Source organism: Aethalodelphis obliquidens, unplaced genomic scaffold, assembly GCF_003676395.1.
Source record: "Aethalodelphis obliquidens isolate GAN/ISIS:26980383/991018 unplaced genomic scaffold, ASM367639v1 scaffold4, whole genome shotgun sequence".
Taxonomy (NCBI): domain Eukaryota; kingdom Metazoa; phylum Chordata; class Mammalia; order Artiodactyla; family Delphinidae; genus Aethalodelphis; species Aethalodelphis obliquidens.
Window position 1 is genome coordinate 16,464,856 of NW_020837948.1, and position 23,025 is coordinate 16,487,880.

The 23,025-nt window shown below is 34.0% G+C and overlaps 1 protein-coding gene across 2 annotated transcripts in view; it reads right to left on the minus strand.

The window, feature by feature from the left end:
* The window catches only part of SNX2 (sorting nexin 2), a 53,414-nt gene that overhangs the window by 8,096 nt on the left and 22,293 nt on the right, over positions 1-23,025 (minus strand). For both annotated transcript variants that reach the window (XM_027099304.1, XM_027099311.1), the window contains exons 3-11: positions 18,483-18,646; positions 17,047-17,113; positions 16,668-16,711; positions 14,824-14,965; positions 10,765-10,843; positions 5,044-5,119; positions 3,999-4,112; positions 3,649-3,742; positions 2,108-2,313 (exon numbers count right to left, since the gene is read on the minus strand). In XM_027099304.1, coding sequence (XP_026955105.1) covers positions 2,108-2,313; positions 3,649-3,742; positions 3,999-4,112; positions 5,044-5,119; positions 10,765-10,843; positions 14,824-14,965; positions 16,668-16,711; positions 17,047-17,113; positions 18,483-18,646 — 986 coding nt within the window. The remainder of the gene's footprint in view (positions 1-2,107; positions 2,314-3,648; positions 3,743-3,998; positions 4,113-5,043; positions 5,120-10,764; positions 10,844-14,823; positions 14,966-16,667; positions 16,712-17,046; positions 17,114-18,482; positions 18,647-23,025) is intronic.

Here is a 23,025-nt window from a genome sequence, read left to right on the forward strand (position 1 = left end):
GTGTGTTGCATATATGTAAAAATATATTAAGTGGAAAAGAATTCCTGTTCATATGAATTTGGAAGCCTCTGGATTAAATAAAGTTAAATGTCTTTTTTTACTGCTAGACAGTCCTGAGCTTTTTAAATGCACTCTGAATCTGCAAGACAGGGATACTGCATACATTATCTCCAAAACTCAGCTGACTGTGGCACATCTTTCGGTGTCAGTGTTATGTAAAAAACATTCCGGGAAACACTGATATAACTGTAATTTCATGGAATGTAAAAAAACAGTAAGAAGGCAGAGGCAGTATGAGAAAAGCTGTCTTTGAGGGATAAGCATCCAACACACAGGGAGGCCAACCCTGTCAGGGAGTCTTGTCCCAGGTTAGCTCTTCTCAGCAGGTACTACTTCTCACAGACAGTGCCTAGTGTCCCTTTCTGAACCCACAGGTTTTTTGCAGGTGTTATACTTTTTAATAATAGCTCTCATGCTAGTGGGAGCTCTGGAATGAGGTGAGAGCAGGTGAGAAACAGGAACCATTATCTGTAAACTGAATTTCTGTATATCACAAATTGCCTATATAAAATGAACTGATAACTATCTATATTAATATATTTAAATAGGTGAAAAGAAAAATTAACCGCCAGGAATATAAAGAGTAACATCTAACAACATAAATGTCCATCAACAGAGGAACAGATAAAGAAGATGTGGAATATTACTCAGCCATAAAATAATGCTATTTGCAGCAACATGGATGGACCTAGAGATTGTCATTCTGAGTGAAGTAAGTCAGACACAGAAAGACAAATATCATATGATATTGCTTATACGTGGAATCTAAAAAAAAAGGGTACAAATGAACTTATTTACAAAACAGCAGTAGAGTCATGGATGTAGCAAACAAACTTACAGTTACCAGGGGATAAGGGAGTGGAGGGATAATCTGGGAGATTGGGACTGACATATACACACTACTATATATAAAATAGATAAGTAGTAAGACCTGCTGTATAGTACAGGGAACTCTACTCAATACTCTGTAATGGCCTATATGGGAAAAGAATCTAAAAAAGAAAAGAGTGGATATAAGTATATGTATAACGGATTCACTTTGCTGTTCACCTGAAACTAACACAACATTGTAAATCAACTACACTCCAATAAAAACTGAAAGAGTAACACCTAAGAATAAATACAAACAAAATTGGTAATGTAGACAAACCTAAACCTAAGAAAGTACCACTCTGAAATGCTAAGAACCCTCTAGTAATAACTGTCATCATTAGCCTGAGAACAGAATCGTCTATAATATGCAATGCATCAATGTTCTGATTATAAATACTAATTTAACTTTCTAGATGTTTGAATCCAATGTAAACTTCCAGTTCCTCCGGATGCCATGAGAACTAACGTTCCTAACAGTAATTCAAAGATACCGTAAGATCTTAAAAAGTATATTCCAAAACATGTAACATAAAATAAGTCAGTTCAGTTTCATTATCTGAATATTGGAGTTATCTATAAAATACTAATTTTCATTAGTTAATGGGATTACTTTCTTAACTATTCAGAAACTTAAGACTGTTCATCCTTAAACATTACCACTAGGTAACACAATTTTTTATCTAATCTAGTCCCATCTTGTCTATAATTAGATGGTGACATATACACAGAATGTCTGCTTATAGTCCAAATTCATGCCAAAGCCACCGTTAAACATATTCATGCAATAATCAGTTCTGGTTTTTTCCTGCTTCTTATTATAACTTTACTAATGATAACAGAATCCACTGGGTAGTTTCAGCTTATGCTAGAAGGAGTAAACAAATGCTATCAGTTGGCTGCAAACTTCTATATATAAATACATAAGTAAGTGTGTAATGGTTTTATTTTATTTGGCATCCTTAGATCTCTTAAAAACATCAATTCTGCCTATTGTACTGTCTAAGTCATAGGGGAAGAGAATATTAAGCTATGAATAATCATCTTGAAGCCATTTTATACTTACTAGTATGTAATTTACACACTTAAATGCATGACTAATAGGATACCATATTCTTCTTATAAGCAAAACACTGAAGTATGAAGAATTCAAGGAAGATTACAAAATAAGGCTTACTTTCACTGCAGCAATAAGACGAATGTAGTCACTAAGTAGTTCTGAAAACATATAAAAGTCAGCAAAAGCTTGTTCTTGATGTAACTGGTCTATCTTCTCCTCAACCTCTGCAAGCTGAGACAAAGCTCTAGACAGTGCAGTATGATCTTCAGAATTACCTAACATGGCAGCACTTTTAGCAAAGGCAGCTGTGTTGGCTGAAAGTTCTGAAATTAAAAAGTATGCACTTTTAGTGTTCACTAGTGAAATTTTTTAATATTGCATTGATTTTTTACTGTCGTTCTAAATTTTATCTATTCACAAACTGCTCAAATATTTTAAAATAATTAACATGCAACAATCAGTCATTAAAATGCCTTGGGCAGATAAATGTTAACTGCTCAGAGCTCTACTGAAAATTTAAAAGAACCACTGCCTATATTCCCAGGGGATGAACTATGTTTAATAATATAATAATCTCCCTTCCCTTTCTCCCCTAAAGTGCTCACTGTTTCTCTGTCTAGTCCTAAAAAAGACCAAAAATATATTTTTCATATGGAAAGCACTGGGAACGCTCACAATTGATTTATACTACATTATTTGGCCTTTAAACATTTATTGAAAATAATGTCTATAATTTTTGATAAGAATATTATTTAGCTCACAGGAGGAAAGCAAAGTAAAATTGTACATGCAATTCACATAAATCTTATTCTTTTCTTCTTTGTGTGCAACAACAATGCGTAGTGAAATATTAAGAATTTCTGAAAAGATTTTTCAATGTGATTATTTCAGATACATCAAATAAAGAAAAACAGATGTCAAGGACTAACTATTATATTGCTTGGATTGCTCTGTTGCTCTGCATTATGTAAAGTTCTCTTAAAGAACCATAAAATGTTCCCTAAGAGAAAGAATACAAATAGCAAAAACTGTTATAAGTTACTTTCAATAATAAATGTACCAGTAGATTTTCTGTAATTATTTTTTGCAATGTATTGCTGGGAATGGCACATACTAAATTATTTATTGTTTTAGAAAGATGATTGTAAAAGCCATGTATTCTTCAAAAATAAAACCAAAAACCTCACCATGGAATCAAAAAATTACAACTAAAATTTTCTATGAATTTTTAACACCCCCTCCAGGTTTTTAAATATGGTATTTGAAAAATGAAGAAAATACTCCAGAGTTCTCTATGAAATATAGGTACAAAACTAACATTTTAAAGAAAAATTTCATCATTCATTTTTGAATTTCATTCCTTAATTATATAAGAGTTATCAATAAGACATCTTCATTCATTCATTAAACATGTTTAACAAAGAGTTAATCAGTTTTAATCCAAAATTCAAAATATACTTTTACAAGTTCAAGATTTTTCTCCTTCTAAACTAGAAGTTACATAAAATGGAACAGAAAACATTAAATAACAAAGTTGAAACAGAAAACATCCTCTTTAAAATATTCGTAACTTTAAAATGTTCATTTTTAATAAAATTTAAATAAAATATCTGAATTAACTTACAGCGTTAAACATATAAATAACAAGACAAACAAACCTTTTCTATGACAGACCAAGGCTTCAACACTGGCATGAAGTTTCCTAAGTTGCTGATCCAGATTTTCAAATTGCTGCTGCGTTTCTTCGAACCACTAAGTAAAAAATGGAAAATGGAGCTAATTTAGCCAGAACAAACCACTGTAAATTAGGTTACCAATAAATAGCAAGCTACATTCCTTGTTTTAAAGCAACAAATCAACCATGTATAACCATGGTGGTCAACTGATGTGCTGAGAACTAAACTCAATAAGCAAATTAATATCCTATTTTCTACTTGTACAGCTTTAAAATGCAACTGTTGGGCTCATTAATTCATCTCATTATTCAAGTCAAAAAATCAGCTCTTACGGCATCCGATTCATTCATCTTGATTGTCATTTTGTTGACAGCGTCGGCAGCCTTGTTCACCATCCTCAATATTCCTGCTCCACTCAGAGCCTGTGTATTAACTGCTCTAGGCAGCTGGAATTGAATGACAAATAAGGGCAAACAAACCGGTTAAAAGCCTGGAGGTTTAACTGGCCACTGAAGGGACTGCCCCCACACACAGCCCCGAAAAAAAAGAAAAAAGAAAAAAAGGAGGTTGTATTTTCTTCACTCTCATACATTTCAATAGTGAGATGTAATTTCTCAAATACACTACTTCTCAAAGGAAAACTTAAAAAATAGACTTTCCATTTGTTTTTCTTCTGCACGTTTACATTTAGATGGAACAACACTCTGTTTGTCAAAATATATTAAGAAATTGCCAAGCACTTTAACACTGTCCACCTGTTTGCTAGCAGAAATAAACTGTTTATAAGGAAAAAAGAAGAAAGTCTTGAGAAAAATCTCCTCATGTTTAGTTAGGACTGTGTGATTTTGAATTTTTTAACAATTCTGGGGTTCAAGTAAATTTAAAAACAAATCTCAAACGGTAACAATTAGAGGATAAAATGTGCCAAATATAAAGAGCAGCATGGTTATAATTAAAGCTCTTTCAAATCATAAATTTGCACCTCAAAACCTTAATAAGACGATTAGAATGTAGACACACAAACACACATTATTCAACTATCTCTAAAATGAGGTCTGAATAAACTTACTTCAACACAATGCCTAAGCAACAACTTAGGGAATTCAGAATTAGACTATTTATAAGCCATTCTTTTAAATCTGGTTTTAATTTTTCAAGAAAGGGAATGATCATCCTACAATTATCAACGCAAAGAAGATATTTTGTTAGTAATTTAAAGTAATTAAAGCTAATTAAAGCATTAAGCAAAAAAAAATCTTTGCTTTATTCCATCTATTAATGCAACTGTTTACTGAACACCTATTCTTATACAAATTATTACACTGATAATCATAAATGAGAACATTTACATATAAAAATTTAAAGTAGAAATAATACCTCTGAACTTTCCAAGAACTGCCTTAAATCAGGATCCTGTAGTAAAGTCGGATGCTTTACTGTTCTTTGAAGATACCTAGATTTAAGAATAAAATGCTCCTTTATTTATCAGTACCATCTTATTTTAAATCTTATTTCAACAAAATAAAAATTAAAAAATAAAAAAAAAGATGTCCTCTGTTTGCCTCCTATCATATCAGTTTGCCTTCACTCTAATTATGTAGAATCTTATAGCAATTTAATGATTAAAAAGCTTTTCGTTCATCTTTTGAAAACTCATAATTATGTAAAAAGAGACATGGTGGGGGTGGGGGTAGGAATGGGGAGAGGTTAAATAACTTATCAAACTTCTCACTGCGAAGTATTAGAGTTATAAAAGGGTATATAGGTAAATTTATCAAATAATGCTATCTTTCGGTGGGTCATTATATTTCCAGTTATTACTATACATATTCTAGTAATATATATATTACTATGTAGTCCAGTTAAACTTTTTTTTTTTAAATTGTCATCATTACCAAAATGGAGAGCAGCCTACCAATTTCTTTTTTCTTGGCAGCAGATTTTAATTATCAAGTAAGTTTTGGTCCTTATTTGACAAGGACTAAATTTTCTTCAATATTTTTATTTTTAAGGTTCTGCTATTTTTGATAAATGTCTTCCTTATATGACATCACATAAAATAAAAAGTAAAGAGAAACATCATTATTAAATCACTATTAGCCTAACTTTAGTAATTTTCCTTTACTAGAAAAGGTATAGCCCTGACATTCATAATAAATTACCAATCTTTCATAAAAAAATAGGTTCACTATTTGATGATCATTGATTACTTAACTAATCCCATTTTTAAAAAATTGCTCTTTCCCCAGATTAGTAACATGCAATAATATTTCAATTATAATATTTTACCTAACAGTTAATATACCTTTATTTCTGCAGCATAAATGTAGTCAGTGATGACTTCTATCTCTTTACAAGATTATAAAGTATGCCTAAAATAGTTTCTAAAAAAAGTGATAATCTTTTCTAAAGTCAAACACTATATATAATGGTTAAAATGACTAATCGCTGCTTAAATGTTAACTTCTGTTTTTGTATATTTAAATAAAATACACACCATATTAAACTTCACTTTAAGTCAACAGCCCACACAAGAAGTCATTATAACAGAAACAGAGCATTTAATAGATATGTACAATGCAATCTACACTGTGGTTTTAAAAAGTATTTGAGGCTTACTTTATAAAGGTATAAAAGAGATGCAGTAGAACACTAATCCTGTAAGTTTAAGAAATGTTGGTATTTTCCCACTGGAATTTTACTTACAATTTTAACACTGAAGTTCTCCAGTACTACTCTAGGTGAGTTATTTAGTTACTTAGACTGTGCACTGCTTAAAGCAGTCTGTGTAAGTTGTTCATCTGAGTGCACACAACAGCTGATAAATAGCAAGCACTCAGATGTTTGTAAAATGAACAAGCAGGAAGACAAAACATCTAGTACCCAAACCTTTAAGAAATATTCTAATATTTCTACCTAAATGGAAATACCTAATACTATTTATATTCTAAAATAGCTTTTTAAAGTGAGTTCTGCAGAATACTAGTCTCATACAATATTCCATGAAAACGACTGGTTCTACAATCAAGAAAGTTTGAAATATATTACATACATATTCCTTTCTTTAAGACCTATAATGAACAGCAGCATATTAAATGCTGTGAGAAGTACTGCAGGAAAAAAACCTGGTTTAATTTTGCTACATTCTACATTTATAAACCTCAACTGACAACAGATTTCCTTTTTTCACCCTACCACATACTAGCAATCTGAGGAATCCATTTTGGAAAATGATATTCTAGAAAAAGAGATGGTAAAACTTTTCTTCTTAAGGGTTACATGAAAATAAAGAGCAATTAACCATTAAAAAAAGTATTTGTAAATAGTCATCAATTCAGAATTAAGGTCAGAGAGGGTTGTAGATATATAAAGGAAGGATACAGAACAAAAAGGAAAAGAATGTGAGAAAAGTACACGAAAAGAGGTATGGAGAGAAGCAGAGACACTGAAGGAAGACAGAAGTTGGAAGATGCAATGGAACTGATGAAAAATAAGTATCAGATTCAACAAGAGGTGGTCAGTAGTTGTTCTTGAGAATTGTGGTAAGGAAAAGTTATTGGTACATTTAGAATCACTTAGGGCTTTCAAATTCCTACTTACTTACCAAAACAAAATAAAGCAGGTTATACAAAATGCTTGAGAGGAACAGAGTTAAAGATATTTCTCTCGCTTAAGACTCAGACATGTGTGCTAAGAATGAGAGAATAGACAGGTAGAAAGAGGCTGGGTCTTTGATGACATTCATTTGTTCATTCAACATTTATTGAGCATTTACTACACATCAGTTACCGTTCTGAGTACTCAGAATGTACCAGTGAACAAGAGAACAGGATTCCTTCTCTAGTAGACCTTTAATTAATTTATTTTTTAAGTGATTTATTTACTATTTATTTAATTTATTTTTGGCTGCATCGGGTCTTAGTTGCGGCACGCAGGTTCTTTGCTGAGGCATGCAGGATCCTTCCCTGCGGCGCGTGGGCTTCTGTCTAGTTGTGGCGCGCAGACTGCAGGGCACGTGGGCTCGGTAGTTGTGGCTTGTGGGTTCCAGAGCGCGTGGGCTCTCTCTAGTTGAGGCGCATGAGCTCAGTAGTTGTGGCATGTGGGACCTCAGTTCCCTGACCAGGGATTGAACTCACGTCCCCTGCATTATAAGGTGGATTCTTTACCACTGGACCACCAGGGAAGTCCCTGGAGCTTTAATTTTAGTTAACAGAAGACGGACAATAAATCATAAACATAAAAATTATGTAGTATGTGATAAGGTGGCAAATGCTGTGGAAAAATGAAAGGACAAGTGGAGAAAGGACAAGTAAATGGGATCAAGTGTGTAAGGTGTGGTTGATGGCGATGTAAACAGAATAGGTCAGAATGAAACCAATAATCAAAATAGGCTTCACTGGCAAGGTGACATCTGAATGTTTGAATCTGAAAGAGGTAAGGGAATTAGGTACACAGATACCTGGGAACAAAAGCTTTCTAGGCAGTGGGGACAGGGTAGGGGGTAGAACCCTAAGGTGGGAAGATGCCTGGGGTTTTTGAGGAGCAGCAAAAAGGTGAGTGTGGCCTAGAGCAAAGTGATCAAGGAGGATAGGAGATCAAGTAGGTAACAGAGTGAGCAGTGCAAGTCATGTAAGAATTTATAGGTCATTATGAGGACTCTGGCTTTTATTGACTGAAACTGGGTGGGTGGACGAACAGGAGTGGGAAGATGATCTGACTCATGTTTTAAAAGGATGACCCTGGCTGCTATATTAGAAAAAAGAGTAGAGGTACAAGGATGGAAACAAGGAGACCAATGAGGAGTCTACCGCAGTTAATTCAGACATTTGGACTAGTAGTGGACGGGTGAAAAAATGGTTGTCCAGATATCAGAAGGAAGCAATAGGATTTCCTGATGGATTTGATAATACTAAACATCTGCCTACCTCCAAACTTCCTGATATGAACGAATGGATTAATCAACCGACACTAACTGTTTAGGCTTTGCCAGTTGGGTTTTCAGGTGCTTGTTATGATACACTTACACTTTAGAGAAAAGGAACAATGAATTTAAGTTAAATAACTTGTCCAAGGCCTCACAGATAGTGTGTAGTGTGTAATTGAGTGCAGGCTTCAACAGAGAAAGGATTCTAAAACCCTACACACTGTATAATGCTACTTTACATTTTTTAGTTTATATTTACAGAAGTGTATCCTTACTATAAAATAAATTCAATATGCTTGTAGGTAAGATATGAAGCACTCTTAAGAAAATCAAGTGAGCGATCTTCGGGATACTTAGAAGTAATTTCTGCTTACTTTACTGAGTGTGGCACAGGGAAATTACTTGGGTTCTTAACCACTCCCTTTCTCTTCCCATATTTCAATACCAGATGTTTATCCTTTTGTTCAAGATAGTTATCTGGATTCTCTAAGTTGTACAAACAAATAAATATGTAAATGAATACCAGAGTGTAAACAAAGAAATACTTCCTTGACCCGCCAGATCCAACTAGGTTATATATCCACAAATATGCCTATTCTAATGTTTAAATTTTAAGAAATGCCACAGAAAAATCACTTGAGAAAAATCATTCCACCTCCTTTCCTTCTGTATCTTTACACCTATATTTTCTTTAGTTATCTTTTCTAATACAAAATGAACTCACAGTACACTGTTTCCTTTTTTTTTCCCCCCCACTACTGCAAATTCCACTAAGGTAGTATTTAACAAGTAACATTTATCAGTAAGAAACTATCTTCACATATGCACTAGGTCAAGCTTCAATATTTCCTTAAAACTCTCCTCAGTGTTACACAGTGAATGAAGATATAGTTTAAGTACTATGCAATGCATTCAAGTTAAAAGAAAGGTGAATGTAGAATCAAATTATATGCCCTTGGTACAATAAATCTTCATTAACTTCCTTATCAAGAATGCCATCCAAAATATTTCAAATTTACTCACAGAAAAATAGGACTGGAAAGCCTTCTCAAAAGGTCATGGTTATACTTTCAGGAAGGACTAAGCAAAATCAAGGCAGCACATTATCTACCTTTACTCTTAAAAACACTCATTCTATGACCTCTTTCACAAGAGAATCAATTTTAATGCCTAAATTAAACTTCTTTCAATGCAATTTAAATCCTTTTCCTGAGTAACTGCTGAGTCTCATAGACATAATCTCATCTTTTAAGTCTTTGAGATTTTAAGCTGCACACTAGCTTTTCTTATTGCAAATTGTTCAAACCTGACTTTACTGTGGTATTTTCTTAAAATTGAAACAATTTATTACTAAAACCCAGAAATACACTGCCTCAAAAAGAGTTTTACAAAATAATTTGTACCCTATAGATATATATACTATTTCCTAAAATCTGTCCTATCTATACCAACCACTAATTTTAAGCCAAGAGAGAAAATAAGACAGAGAACAAATAAGCACATTCAATTAAAATAACAAACAAAAACTATGAAATTAGAAAATGTATTAAGTGCAGGTAATTACCAACTTATGTACTACAAATTGGGCTTTAAGACAGTTTTGAACTTGTTTTCTCACATTTTCAGCATAGCAAGGAAGAAATGTTAAGATTCTGGGAGTGGGATTCCTCCCATCCATTTCCCGTTTAGTCGGCCACAATGAACACAAGTCTTCAAAGCCATAGGAAATGTGTCAGGTCAAGAAGTCTAAAGCAAGGCACAGCATATATATCTATCAGCCTTTAACTATACAGTCAACTTGAGCAATGACTAATACTTCTGTACACTCAAGTCAAAATCAATTATAAAGAGTTGAAGGAGGGAGCACAAACCTAATTTTTCATTGTATTTAATAACATTTCAGTATTATTTGAAGTAATAATTCAAAGGAAATAATTCAGATGAAAATAGGTATTACTTTGTTAGACTATAATGAGAATAAAAATGGAACAAGTATACAGTACTTCTGAATGAATCAATTTTCTTAATAAAAGCTTATAGCACTTAATAAGAGTAATCAAGTGGTACTTTGAGAATTTTAATACTTAAAATATACTTGTGCCATTTAATGGAATTAGACTTATACTACTGAAGTAAAAACATTAGAGTAATAAAACACAGCTGATTAGAATTACCTTTCAAGAGCTGCTCTTCGTTTTTCTACAAATTCTGTGGATGATGAATCTTCTTTACCCACTTTGACCTTGGTCATGCCTTTGAAAAAATTGGAAGACTCATGATTTTCTATTACTGAGAAACATTCTTTTATAATCATTTCTGCATAATTTAAAATATATTTTAAATTTGAACTTGACAAAAAAGCTAAAATTATAACTAGTATCATAGTTTTGAGAAATTAACATCTGTACTTGGCAAGCACTTATAAGGTAAGTTTTAAAAGAGTACAGCTAAAGCAGAGGTTGAGCTGTGTCTGTAGTTTTCTAACCTATAACTGTTTGGACTCTATCTGACATACATTAAACTCTTGGTAAGTTAAAATGTGTTTGCATTTCAATATGCATAACGGAGTTCAAATTAGTAAATTTAAGCACATTTGGTATCTTCATCTCATATGAGCAATAATTAACGTTCTTTACTTTGGGGACTAGAAAAATAAAAATAAGTGTAATCCATTAATATGCTAAGTATTTTTCCTCTGTTGCAGATTCTAAGAACATGTTTATTTATCATAGCTGGTTTTATAACAGTTTGAAATAATGAGCTCTTTCACAGAGATATTTAGAACTCTTCAAATTTAGAGAATAAAAATCATGCTAATCATTTCTGTATTAGCAATTTCAATTTTAACACTACTATCAGATTGCAGATTTTTCTTCTTTCCCTGTTCTTTTTACTCTCAAAATTCAATTCTGTAGAAATGAAGTAATGACATATGTACAACATGGATGAACCTTAAAAATATTATGCTACGTTGACAGAAGCTTGTCACAAAGGACCATGTATTATATGGTTCCCTGTTTTTTGAAATGTCCAGAATTGGAAAATCTATAGAGAAAGAAAGTAAATTAGTGATTGCCTAGGACTGGGAGTGGATGAGGAAATTAGAGGATGATGGCTAAGGGGTAATAGAAATATTCTAAAACTGACTGTGGTGAGGTATGCACAAGTCTGAATATATGAAAACCTAATAATGAATTATACAATTTAAATGGATGAATTGTATGGCATGTGAATTATATCTCAATAAAGCCATTTAAAAATAGATCATGTAAAACCATGTAATTCTTATTCAGGTTGGTACACCTGGTGAAAAACGATATTATCACCTATGAATGTTTTAACATAATTCCTCTGAAATACAATAGTTTGAAAAGGAAAACTCATTCAAACACTTAAAATTACCTACCTTGAGTGGACTATTAGGTGTGGGATGTTATTTCACATATTCTGGTTTTGTGAAAAAAAACCTTACCACTATATAATATTTTGCTTTTTTAAATTCTGTGATCTTCTGCTCATGCTACTTCCTAGAGGTAAGTAACCATCATGCGCCACTGCGGTAAATAAAAACTAACTGTAAGCAGTTACTCCTTAACATTTTTCAACTTCTTTGTTGCTCTTTTTTAAAAGCTTCACAAAAATAGTGCTTTTTAGTCAACTAAGGTTCTATAAAAGCAGTAACAGTTATATGCTAATGAAAAGACCCCTCTTCCTTCAGTGGCAGTTACAGCTTCCCAGGAAAGAGAAGTTACTATTCTTATTACACCACTGTGTTTGTTACTTGAAAACCACTGGGTATATAATTAAAAGGGCCTCTCATATTTAAAATTTTTCTTAGACAATACAGTCATTTTTATTTTTAAAAATTGATGGACAATATGAAATTTTTTTAATGACTGCTTCTCTACTTGATTTTCTGCCAGGAACTTCACAGAAAAACTTGTTACCCACCTTCAATAACTGAAGTTCAGACTTTATGCACACGTTTAGAGGAAACTGTTTAACTTGGCTTCATCTTTTATTTAACTACAATTATTTTTCCTGCTAATTTCTTTATTTATATCTTTTTTTTAAACTGCATTTTATGTGGTTGCCTCAAATTCTTTCAATCTCCTTTTAATTCAATAATTTGTGGAAGGTTGAAGATTATTAGGGCAAAATATTAGTTTGAAACACAACAAACTTGGGCATAAAAATTTAGTTAAAAAAATTTTTTTTTCTGGCTCAATGTTTAAGGCCTAAACTAGTGCATCTAGCCATCAAAATGAGAAAAACTATTTTTTGTTTTTTTCTCTTTTGATATATAAAAATAGCTGTACAACTTAAAGAAAAAAGGATATTAATAACAATTTATGATAAATGAAACTCAAGCTCACTACATAGATAATGGGAGGCCAAAAGATACCACTGCAACAGTTTAGAGGACAGAGAAATAACATTATTAACTAGACTAGCAGTTCTCAGAGTATGGGTAGCATATTCGTAAGGTTTCTGAGACCCTTTGGCTGATGGGGGATATATACAAAAATCGACCTTCATAATACTAAGCTGCTATTTGTGTCTTTTTTGCTCCCATTCTTTCATGAGAGCTCAGTGGAGTTTTCCAAAAGTTATATGATGTGTTGTATCACAACAGGTAGAGTGTAGAAAAAGATACGAAAATACAGCTATTTTCTATTAAACCACAATTTAAAGAGATTTTGCAAAAATGTAAAAAACAAAAGCAAGCCACTCAATACATTTTTTTGTCTTATAAAAATTATTTTTCACAAAAATTTTTTAATTTGTTAACAGGTAATGAGTTTATTATTATTATTATTATTTTTTGCAGTACACGGGCCTCTCACTGTTGTGGCCTCTCACGTTGCAGAGCACAGACTCTGGACACACAGGCTCAGTGGCCATGGCTCACGGGCCCAGCCACTCCGCGGCATGTGGGATCTTCCCGGACCGGGGCACGAACCCGTGTCCCCTGCATCGGCAGGCAGACTCTCAACCACTGCGCCACCAGGGAAGCCCCGAGTTTATTATTTTTAAGTGCATTAATAAATACAATTTTAAAATTCTCATATAATAGGGACTTCCCTGGTGGTGCAGTGGTTAAGAATCCGCCTGCCAATGCAGGGGACATGGGTTCGAGCCCCGGTCTGGGAAGATCCCACATGCCGCAGAGCAACTAAGCCTGTGCGCCACAACTACTGAGGCTGCGCTCTAGAGCCCACAAGCCACAACTACTGAGCCCACATGTCACAACTACTGAAGCCCGAGTGCCTAGAGCCTGTGCTCTACAACTAGAAGCCACCACAATGAGAAGCCAACGCACTGCAATGAAGAGTAACCCCTGCTCGCTGCAACTAGAGAAAGCCCACGCACAGCAACAGAAACCCAAAGCTGTCAGAAATAAATAAATAAATAAAATTTATAAAAAAAAAAAATTAAAAAAGAGAAAGAATATAATAAATACATTTAAATATATCAGGTTGCAAAAATCATAAAAGATATGGATAAAACTGCTTTTCAAATCAAATGTTTAAAAAAGTAAAAACAATAACTTAAAGATAAGTAAAATTCATTTTGAATACTTTTCAGAATAATAATCATGTATATAAAAAAAAAGATAAATAAAAACCTATGACTGAAAAGCTTGGAAAATATACTACAAAATTTTAAGACATGACAGATGTTTTTTAATGGTGGGAAAATGGAGGTTCTCCTCCTCTTTTGTAATATTCTGCATATTCTTAACTAAGTAAGCCTTTATTACCTGTAAAAGTAGAAATGTTTTTAAATGTTAAATTGAAGTACGTAATAAACTAAGATGAGTTTAAATAGCTCCTGTGTGAGCAAGGCTAGATCAAATCTTTTTGTACAATGTATAGCTAAGCACAAAACACCTCCAAACCCTTAGAAAAATGTTAATATACTAATAATATTGAATATTCTCTAAGTGTTACTCAATAATAAGATACTCTAATGACTCTAAAAGGGTTTTTAGTTGCTTTCACCTTGTCAAATATTTAACATTATATAAATCAAATCCTCAAGTGTTAGAAAATAAAACTTAGCTATACATTCTTCAGTTGATGAATGACTATCAAAAACAATACTTAAATCCAGTATTTCTAGATATTGAGATGTCATGATAGTGAATGATCATGGAATATACACATCTATACAGTTAAAACTGAACTAGTAAGAGTAACAACAATAAATTTTTAAAAATTCATACTTACCTACTATACTTTTTTCTGGAGCTGGTGGCACAATGTAACCAACATGTAAATACTTGCTTGCTAACTTGCTATGCAAACCGAGAAAGTCACTAAATCTTCTTTTAACTGAAAATTCACTCTTACTGAACATGGAAAGAGAAGTCTACAAGTGAAGAAGAGGTATTTCAAATTTTGAATACTAAACAATTTTTTAGAAGTTAATGTAATACATAATTGTGAACATGCATATATACATATCACACACACTGATCTACTCTGAAAAAAATGCAGAGTAGCTAACTAATGTGATGTAAAGATTTCTAACAACTGAAAAACACCCAAATCATAGAATTTTTTTTTTTTTTAACAGAAACTTAAGAGGACAGAAAATGTTTGCTTTATTCTACCCTTAACTCATCTCATTGACTCTACCTGTATTTATGCTAATGATTCTTAAATCTTTACCTCTGGCCCAGATCTCCTCTGAGCTTCAGTCCAATAATACATAGCCCAAGGGAAACCTCCACTTAAATCTCACTGCCACCTCAATTTCACCATATTTTTCCCTGCTCCAACATAAGTTCCATGAGTGAAGGGCATTTCTACTATACTGTAGTCCTTGGAAAAGAGCCTGACCCCAAGGTATTTAATAAATAAGTATCTGTTCAATGAATTAACAAATCTGACTCCATACTGTGCTCCTCTCCTTGTGTTGCCTCTTCTCCAGGATCACTCCAACAACCACAAAGTTCCTCTAGACAAAAACTCAGGGGCTTCCCTGGTGGCGCAGTGGTTGGGAGTCTGCCTGCCGATGCAGGGGACACGGGTTTGTGCCCCGGTCCGGGAAGATCCCACATGCCGCGGAGCGGCTGGGCCCGTGAGCCATGGCCGCTGAGCCTGCGCGTCCGGAGCCTGTGCTCCGCAACGGGAGAGGCCACGACAGTGAGAGGTCCGCGTACCGGGGGGGGGGGGGGGGGGGGGGGGGCGGGGACAAAAAAACTCAGGCATGGGAGGGAGGCTCAAGAGGGAGGGAATATGGGGATATATGTATACTTACAGCTGATTCACTCTGTTGTACAACAGAAACTAACACAACATTGTAAAGCAATTATACTCCAATAAAGATTAAAAAAAAAAACACACACACTTAGGCATCCCCCCTTCCTCACTCCTTACATCCAAGCTCTACTGATTCTACCTCCTATACATCACAAGAAGCCATTTATTTCACTCATCCCTAGAACTAATTCCTTAGTATTAAGAATCGCTTCTCACAGCTAGGACTGTTTCAGATCCTCTCTCTTTAAGATTTGCAGGCCTACAATCCCTTTAAGGATTGCAACCGCCTCTTAACTCGAAATCCTGACCTTTACTTTGATCCTCCCAATCCATACTGAGTCAGAGAAAGCTTTCTAGAACAAAGATCAATTGTACCACATTCTTGTTTGAACCTCTTCAATGGCTCTCCATTATATATACTAAGGATGAAGGCTGAATTCCTAATGTGGCTGTTCATAATATAGGAAGGCTTACTGCCAAACAATTTAATCTGGCATCACTTCCTGCAGATCCTAGAAAGAACAATGCTTTCTTGATTTCTGGCTTTTACGCAAGCAAATCCCTTTGTCCCTCTCCCACCCAAATCACTTCTCCTACCTTTGCCTAGATTAGATCCCTTCCCGCATACTCTCCCGGAATACTTTACCTACCAAACCACTCAGAACTCATTGTAGCTATTTATATGCAACTTTTACTGGATGATAACCTTTGTAAAGACAGTGATCACTTATACCTTAATCACTGTAGTATCCTCATACTACACATGGTGAGGGCTCAATATTTTTTTAAAGGAGCAAAAGACTTACCTTTGTTGTTACTCTATAAGCCATGTAAGCATTCATGCCATCACCTACAAGAAAAGTCAAACTATTAAAAATCATAAGCTTAACCACATGCACACACACAAGGTAACTATATGAGGTAATACATTAACTTGATTGTAGTAATCATTTTATAACATATATTAAATCATCATACTGTACATCCTAAATACACACAATTTTTATTTGTCAATTATACCTCAATAAAGCTGGGGAAAAAAACAAAACAAGCTGCCACGAGTTTAAAAATAAAAGCACCATTTTAATATTGTAATAATGCATTTAGTTAAGAAAAATAGCACATTAACAACCAAGCTAATTATCAAAAAGCAGCAAGTACAAAATATAACAAATATTAACTTACCAACTTTCTCTGGATCTGATACACCAATTTCTATATCAAAAACATCTCCATTTGCTTCTTCTTCAATCTAGAAAAATTTTTTTTGTTATTAAAGATTCCAGTTTATATTACTGTCATAATACTAATAACTGTCATTTTTACCATCTATCTTTTATTAGGGTCACTGTCACATCAATTTGAAAAGTCACTCAGCACTCCATTTATGAAAAACAATAAAAGCTTTCACATTTCCTGACTATGTAAAAGATACACACACACACAAAGACAACAGGAAAAGCATCACTGGGAGAAGGAACAGAAAATCTTGTTTTCCTCCAACTCCTCAGATATATAGAAAACGTTGTAGTCTTCTGTAGGAATATTGTGGAATGTTTTTGTTCTATATACTCAATCTTCAGATTCAGATTATGAAAATAATTAATTCCTTGATTTTTTTTAACATTAGTATTTTTCAAGGTTGTATCTCTCCTCTTTAAAAACCAGGAGGTAGCCATTACTTTTGCCAGTAGAATCCTATATACTTGCAGGAATTATAAGCAACTTGAGCACCATGATTTCACCAATTACCTAGTAAACACATGTTCTTCTTGAAGCCAATGAAAGCACTATAAAGCTCACTGAAAAAAGAAGTAGGAAAAATGATAAACCTACGGGACTACAGAGAAGCACTTTTCATCCATTGTAAATAAGCAATCCTTATTAATAGCAGTTCTGAGGGAAATTTTTGTTACTTTCAAGAAGAAAACACAGAAACTTAAATCGTACAAATTTTAAAAGCAATATTAATAGTCTAAAGCTACCAAAAATAAAGGGATGTTTTTCTAATGATAATTTTTTTCAAAGTTGCCCTCCTGTACAGATTTTTTAAAAGTAAGACTTATTTGAACTGTAACACACATAAAGTATATAAATCCTAGGTAAAGAGCTCAATGATTTTTACAAAGTAAACACATCTTCGTAACCAGAATGTAGATTAAGAAAAAACACCATCATTACACCTTAGAAGGTCCTCATGCTTCCTCTCCACTCACAACACATCTCTTACTCTGCCGACATCACCCATTAACATTTATTATACTTTTATCAAATAAAATTACTCAAGATACCACTTTATTGTGATTAAGTTTTCAAAGCACTTTCAGACATTACCTTATTTGACCAAGAGAGGAACACTGAGAGGCACACATTACCATCATGAGATCACAAATGACAAACTGCTTGACTTGAGAAGGACAGTGATGTGCCCAAGTTACTGGATGAAAAAGGGGTGGGATAAAATTAGAAGCCAAATCACCTGACCTCTTTAGTTCAGTGTTCTTTTCCAAACATTACTAAAAGGCTTTGATTACCAATGACTAACAGTAAAGAAATGTTGGGTGGGGGACAAAAAATGTATTATTTACATATTAACTTAGAATATAAACATTTTTCCATACCTCCTCCCTGGATCTGTCAAAGATCACAGGAGCAGACATACTCTTTGATTCAATTCTGGGAGCAATGAGTGTCGTGGGGGTCACAGGTGTGACTGCAGGAGAAGGTTCTGAGGAGAGTATAGGTTCCCTTTCTGGACTGTCCAGAGAAACTTCTTCTGTAGCTTCTAGATAAAAATTAAACAAGTTAGTTGAGGACACTGGTAACAAACTCCCAATAGTCTACAGAGCAGTCAATAAATTATGAAAAATATTTTTATATGATCCACAATATCAAAATATTATTTTAAAATAACTGTTATAAATAATTTATGAATCCTTCCTTAATTGTTTATCAAAACTTTAAAACCAACAGTGACTTTGTTGATTTTAGGAAGAATCCCAGTAAGTCAGCATAACTGTCTATACTAGTGGTAGGGATAAAGCCAGTAGGAAAGCAATGACGTGGATAATTCCACATTCATTTGTGTTTGGATCTGTAATATATCTAATACTTGTGGTAACTTACCTTCCAAAATCTTGTATTCAGGCTAACATTACTATTCTTTTATACATATGAACACAAATTTCATGGCAGAAAACTGCCCAGAACTATCCCAACTGGGATTAAAACTTTGTTATGGAAAGTCCACAATGTTAGTAATCTAAAGCAATTAACCACTAAAGATTACTGGATATTAGCTGAATACACAAATACGACGCAAAACAAACAGGTGCTTAGGTTTTCATTTAAAGTGTTCGTTCATTTGAAAAATCTAAAATTAAATATATTTAAAAACAAATCAAATCGATAAACTGAATGTCTACAAGCTATGTAACATGTGCTAAATGCAATGGAGAACCATAAAGAAATGTAAAATATCATACCTGCCCTCAGGGAGTTTATAATCTAGTTGGGAAAACAAGACATAAGCATGTGGAATATTAAATAATAATAAAAGAAAAATAACAGCCAAGAGAAAAAGAAAATTACAAGACATTTAATTGCTGTATGAACTAAAGAATAAACGCTATAATTTGAGTTAAGTGGGACAGAATAATTTAGGCTGGGGAAAATGAGGAATATTTTATGAAACTGAATTGAGAAGATCTGAATGAGTTTAGAGAAAAAATGAGGGAAGCATTCCACGAAAATGAAATACAGTTGACCCTTGAACAACGCGGGAGTTAGGGCTGCCGACCCTCCACACAGTCAAAAATCTGAGTATAACGTATAGTTGGGCCCTCCATATATGTGGCTCCTCTGTATTCGAGGTTCCACATCCTTGGATTCAGTCAACCTCAGATCAAGCTGTACTGTAGTATCTGCTAATTTAAAAAAATGCACATTAGTGGACCCGAGCAGTTCAAACTCATACTGTTCAGGAGTCAACCATAACAGCATAAGCTAAAAGCAAAGCCAGAAAAGTGAAAATTACAATCAGGGGCCAAAATGATAATCTGTTGGTTTATAGAATGCTACCAGGAAAAGGCAGGCAGGAGTATAAAGGAAACAGGATCAGATCAGCCGTTTCTAACCTGAGTTTCCTACATTCCTTGAGGTTTGGGAAGGTAGTAATGATAGTGAGTCATTTTAATACCTCAAAAAGTATATCACTAGTAACATGTTATTTACCTGAAGCGGTATCTTACCTCTTGGATTAGGAGGTACAAACTACTATGCATAAAATAAATAAGCTACAAGGGTATATTTTACAGCACAAGGAATACAGCCAATATTTTATAACTATAAATGGAGTATAAACTTTAAAAATTGTGAATCACTATGTTGTAACCTGAAACTTACACAATATTGTACATCAACTATACCTCAATAAAAAAAATAAGTAAAAATTTTTTTTAAAAAGAAAATAAAATGGATAGAAATTTAGTTTCAGCAGACCAATGTACAATTTGCTTTAAATTCTTCCCATGAAAAATTTTTTAGTAAAAGTGATCTAACATACTACAAATTAACAAAAATTAATTAAAACCAGACCTAAAGATTCCATAAAATGCCCCATATGTAAGTACAAAGATTAGCATTTCCTTGGAAGAGATACTTTGCAGATAAGTATAAACTGATTATGTCAATGTCAGCTAAGTAATATTTCACTCATACCACAGACACCAGAGAATTTTTTAAACAAAGGAATACTCATTAAACTTAGATTTGGTATCATTTGCTGAAAAGTGTAAGTGAAATAAGCTAAATACCCTGGCAGAAACAATTCTAAAAGTCTAGGACAATTTCAATATTGGCAATTTGCTCACCCTCCCTTATTCTTCTAGGACAGCTTCCTAGTATGTTCCGTGTCGCTTAGTGCAGGATGTAAGTAATGGTGGAAAGGGGCTCTGTAGTCACCCATATTTGGTGAACACTCTGTAAGTAAGCTAGTAACAGTAACAAAAGTCACACTTGAACTTTTTCTAATACCACTTCTGACATAATAGTATTTGAAATGCTACCCAAAATACATGAGCATACATACCAATTACCATCTAATCTTATGGTTTTAAAACCAAATGGCTAAATCACTAGAGCAATACCTATAGTTTCTCCTCTGATACATGTCTTAGAACACCTAATGATGTCATTATGAAACGCAGCTGAGTTTAAGATGAAAGATAAAGCATAAACAAAAGAAACAAATAACTATTTTTACTGCTTAGTCCATGTCCCTCCTTAAAAACAAAGACAAACAAAACAAACACTGACATTGACCATATTTGTATCATTATATTTAGTATAGGCTGCACTAGGTAGACTAAAACACAAAAAAAGATTTTTCTAATCAAGCTTAGTGGGCAAATATCACTGTATAATCTGCATGTGGCAAACTGATCAGCTGGGCACACTGTAAACAAGAAAACCCTCTTTCCTTACACAAACACACACACACAGTTCTGTTTTTAGAGTTTCAGCACACTCATTAACAGAATTCTGAGACTTAAAGGTGAAAGATCCTTTAATAAAATGGATAATCTAAGTGTTCTATGTATGACCCTCTACTATTAGAGGAATAGGCACAATTTTAGATTAGCACCTACTTAGCAGAGAAAGAACTTGTGTCATCTTTCAGATTAAAACATAAATGCCATGAAAAAACTTTTAAGGACTGCCTGGAAAAAAGTCCATGAAAGGAAAGAAAAAGGAGTATTACAACTTTGGTTAACTGTCATTATACTCTAAGTTGTAAGGCACCTACAAAAAAAGGGGGGTGGGGGTAGGAAAATGATTGGAATTTGGTATCACATTTTTAACTTTCTGACGTGAATTCATAAAATACATGAATTTATCTGCAGTGAAAACTTTTCATATATCAAGCAGGAAATTATATGGACCTCTGTGATGGAGGATTGTATCTTTAAACATATTTGTAGGGGACTTCCCTGGTGGTGCAGTGCTTAAGAATCTGCCTGCCAGGACTTCCCTGGTGGCACAGTGTTTAAAAATCCGCCTGCCAATTCAGGGGACACGGGTTCGATCCCTGGTCCAGGAAGATCCCACATGCTGTGGAGCAACTAAGCCTGCTCACCACAACTACTGAGGCTGTGTGCTGCAACTACTGAAGCCCGTGCACTCTAGGGCCCGTGTGCCGCAACTACTGAAGCCCATGCGCCTAGAGCCCATGCTCCACAAGAGGAGAAGCCACAGCACCACAACAAGGAGTAGCCCCCGCTCGCCACAACTAGAGAAAGCCCTCGTGCGGCAATGAAGGCCCAACACAGCCAAAAAAAATACAGGATGGTTTGAATATTCAACCACTATAAAAGCTGAGGATGTATTATTAAGTTTTAACTCATGAAAGCCAGTTTAGGTAAATTAAGCTCTTAAATACACAAAGATTTACTATTTTAATTATTTGTGTCACTAATTCTAAGGAAGATTTTGCTTTTTAATATCCAAACATTAATTTGTACCTAAATTTTAATCTTAAAACAGATAACTGTTTTAAAGAGTCCAATTTTTTAAAAGGTAGAATGGACTACACCAAATCCTGCCCCCATATCAAAAATAAATTCCTGAAATATCAATTTACTCACCTAAAATTCAATCAAAATGGAACATGTGGTAAATACTGAAGCATTTTATTAAAACAGATTTCAAATATATGTAGACTATAAATTAAGTGATTGTTTTAAATTATTTTTTTATTTAAAAAAATTTTATTTATTTTTGGCTGCATTGGGTCTTCATTGCTGCACACAGGCTTTCTCTAGTTGTAGAGAGCGGGGGCTACTCTCTCTTGCGGTGCACGGGCTTCTCATTGCGGTGGCTTCTCTTGTTAGAGAGCACAGGCTCTAGGCATGCAGGCTTCAGTAGTTGTGGCTTGCGGGCTCTACAGCGCAGGCTCAGTAGTTGTGGTACACGGGCTTAGATGCTCCACAGCATATGGGATCCTCCCGGACCAGGGATCGAACCCATGTCCCCTGCATTGGCAGGCGGATTCTTAACCACTGCGCTACTAGGGAAGTCCCTAAATTAAGTGGTTTTTAAGTCCAGAGTTTAATTTTGCTTTGTGACAACTTGTAAGTAAAAAGAAAATATAATCACTTGCTATTT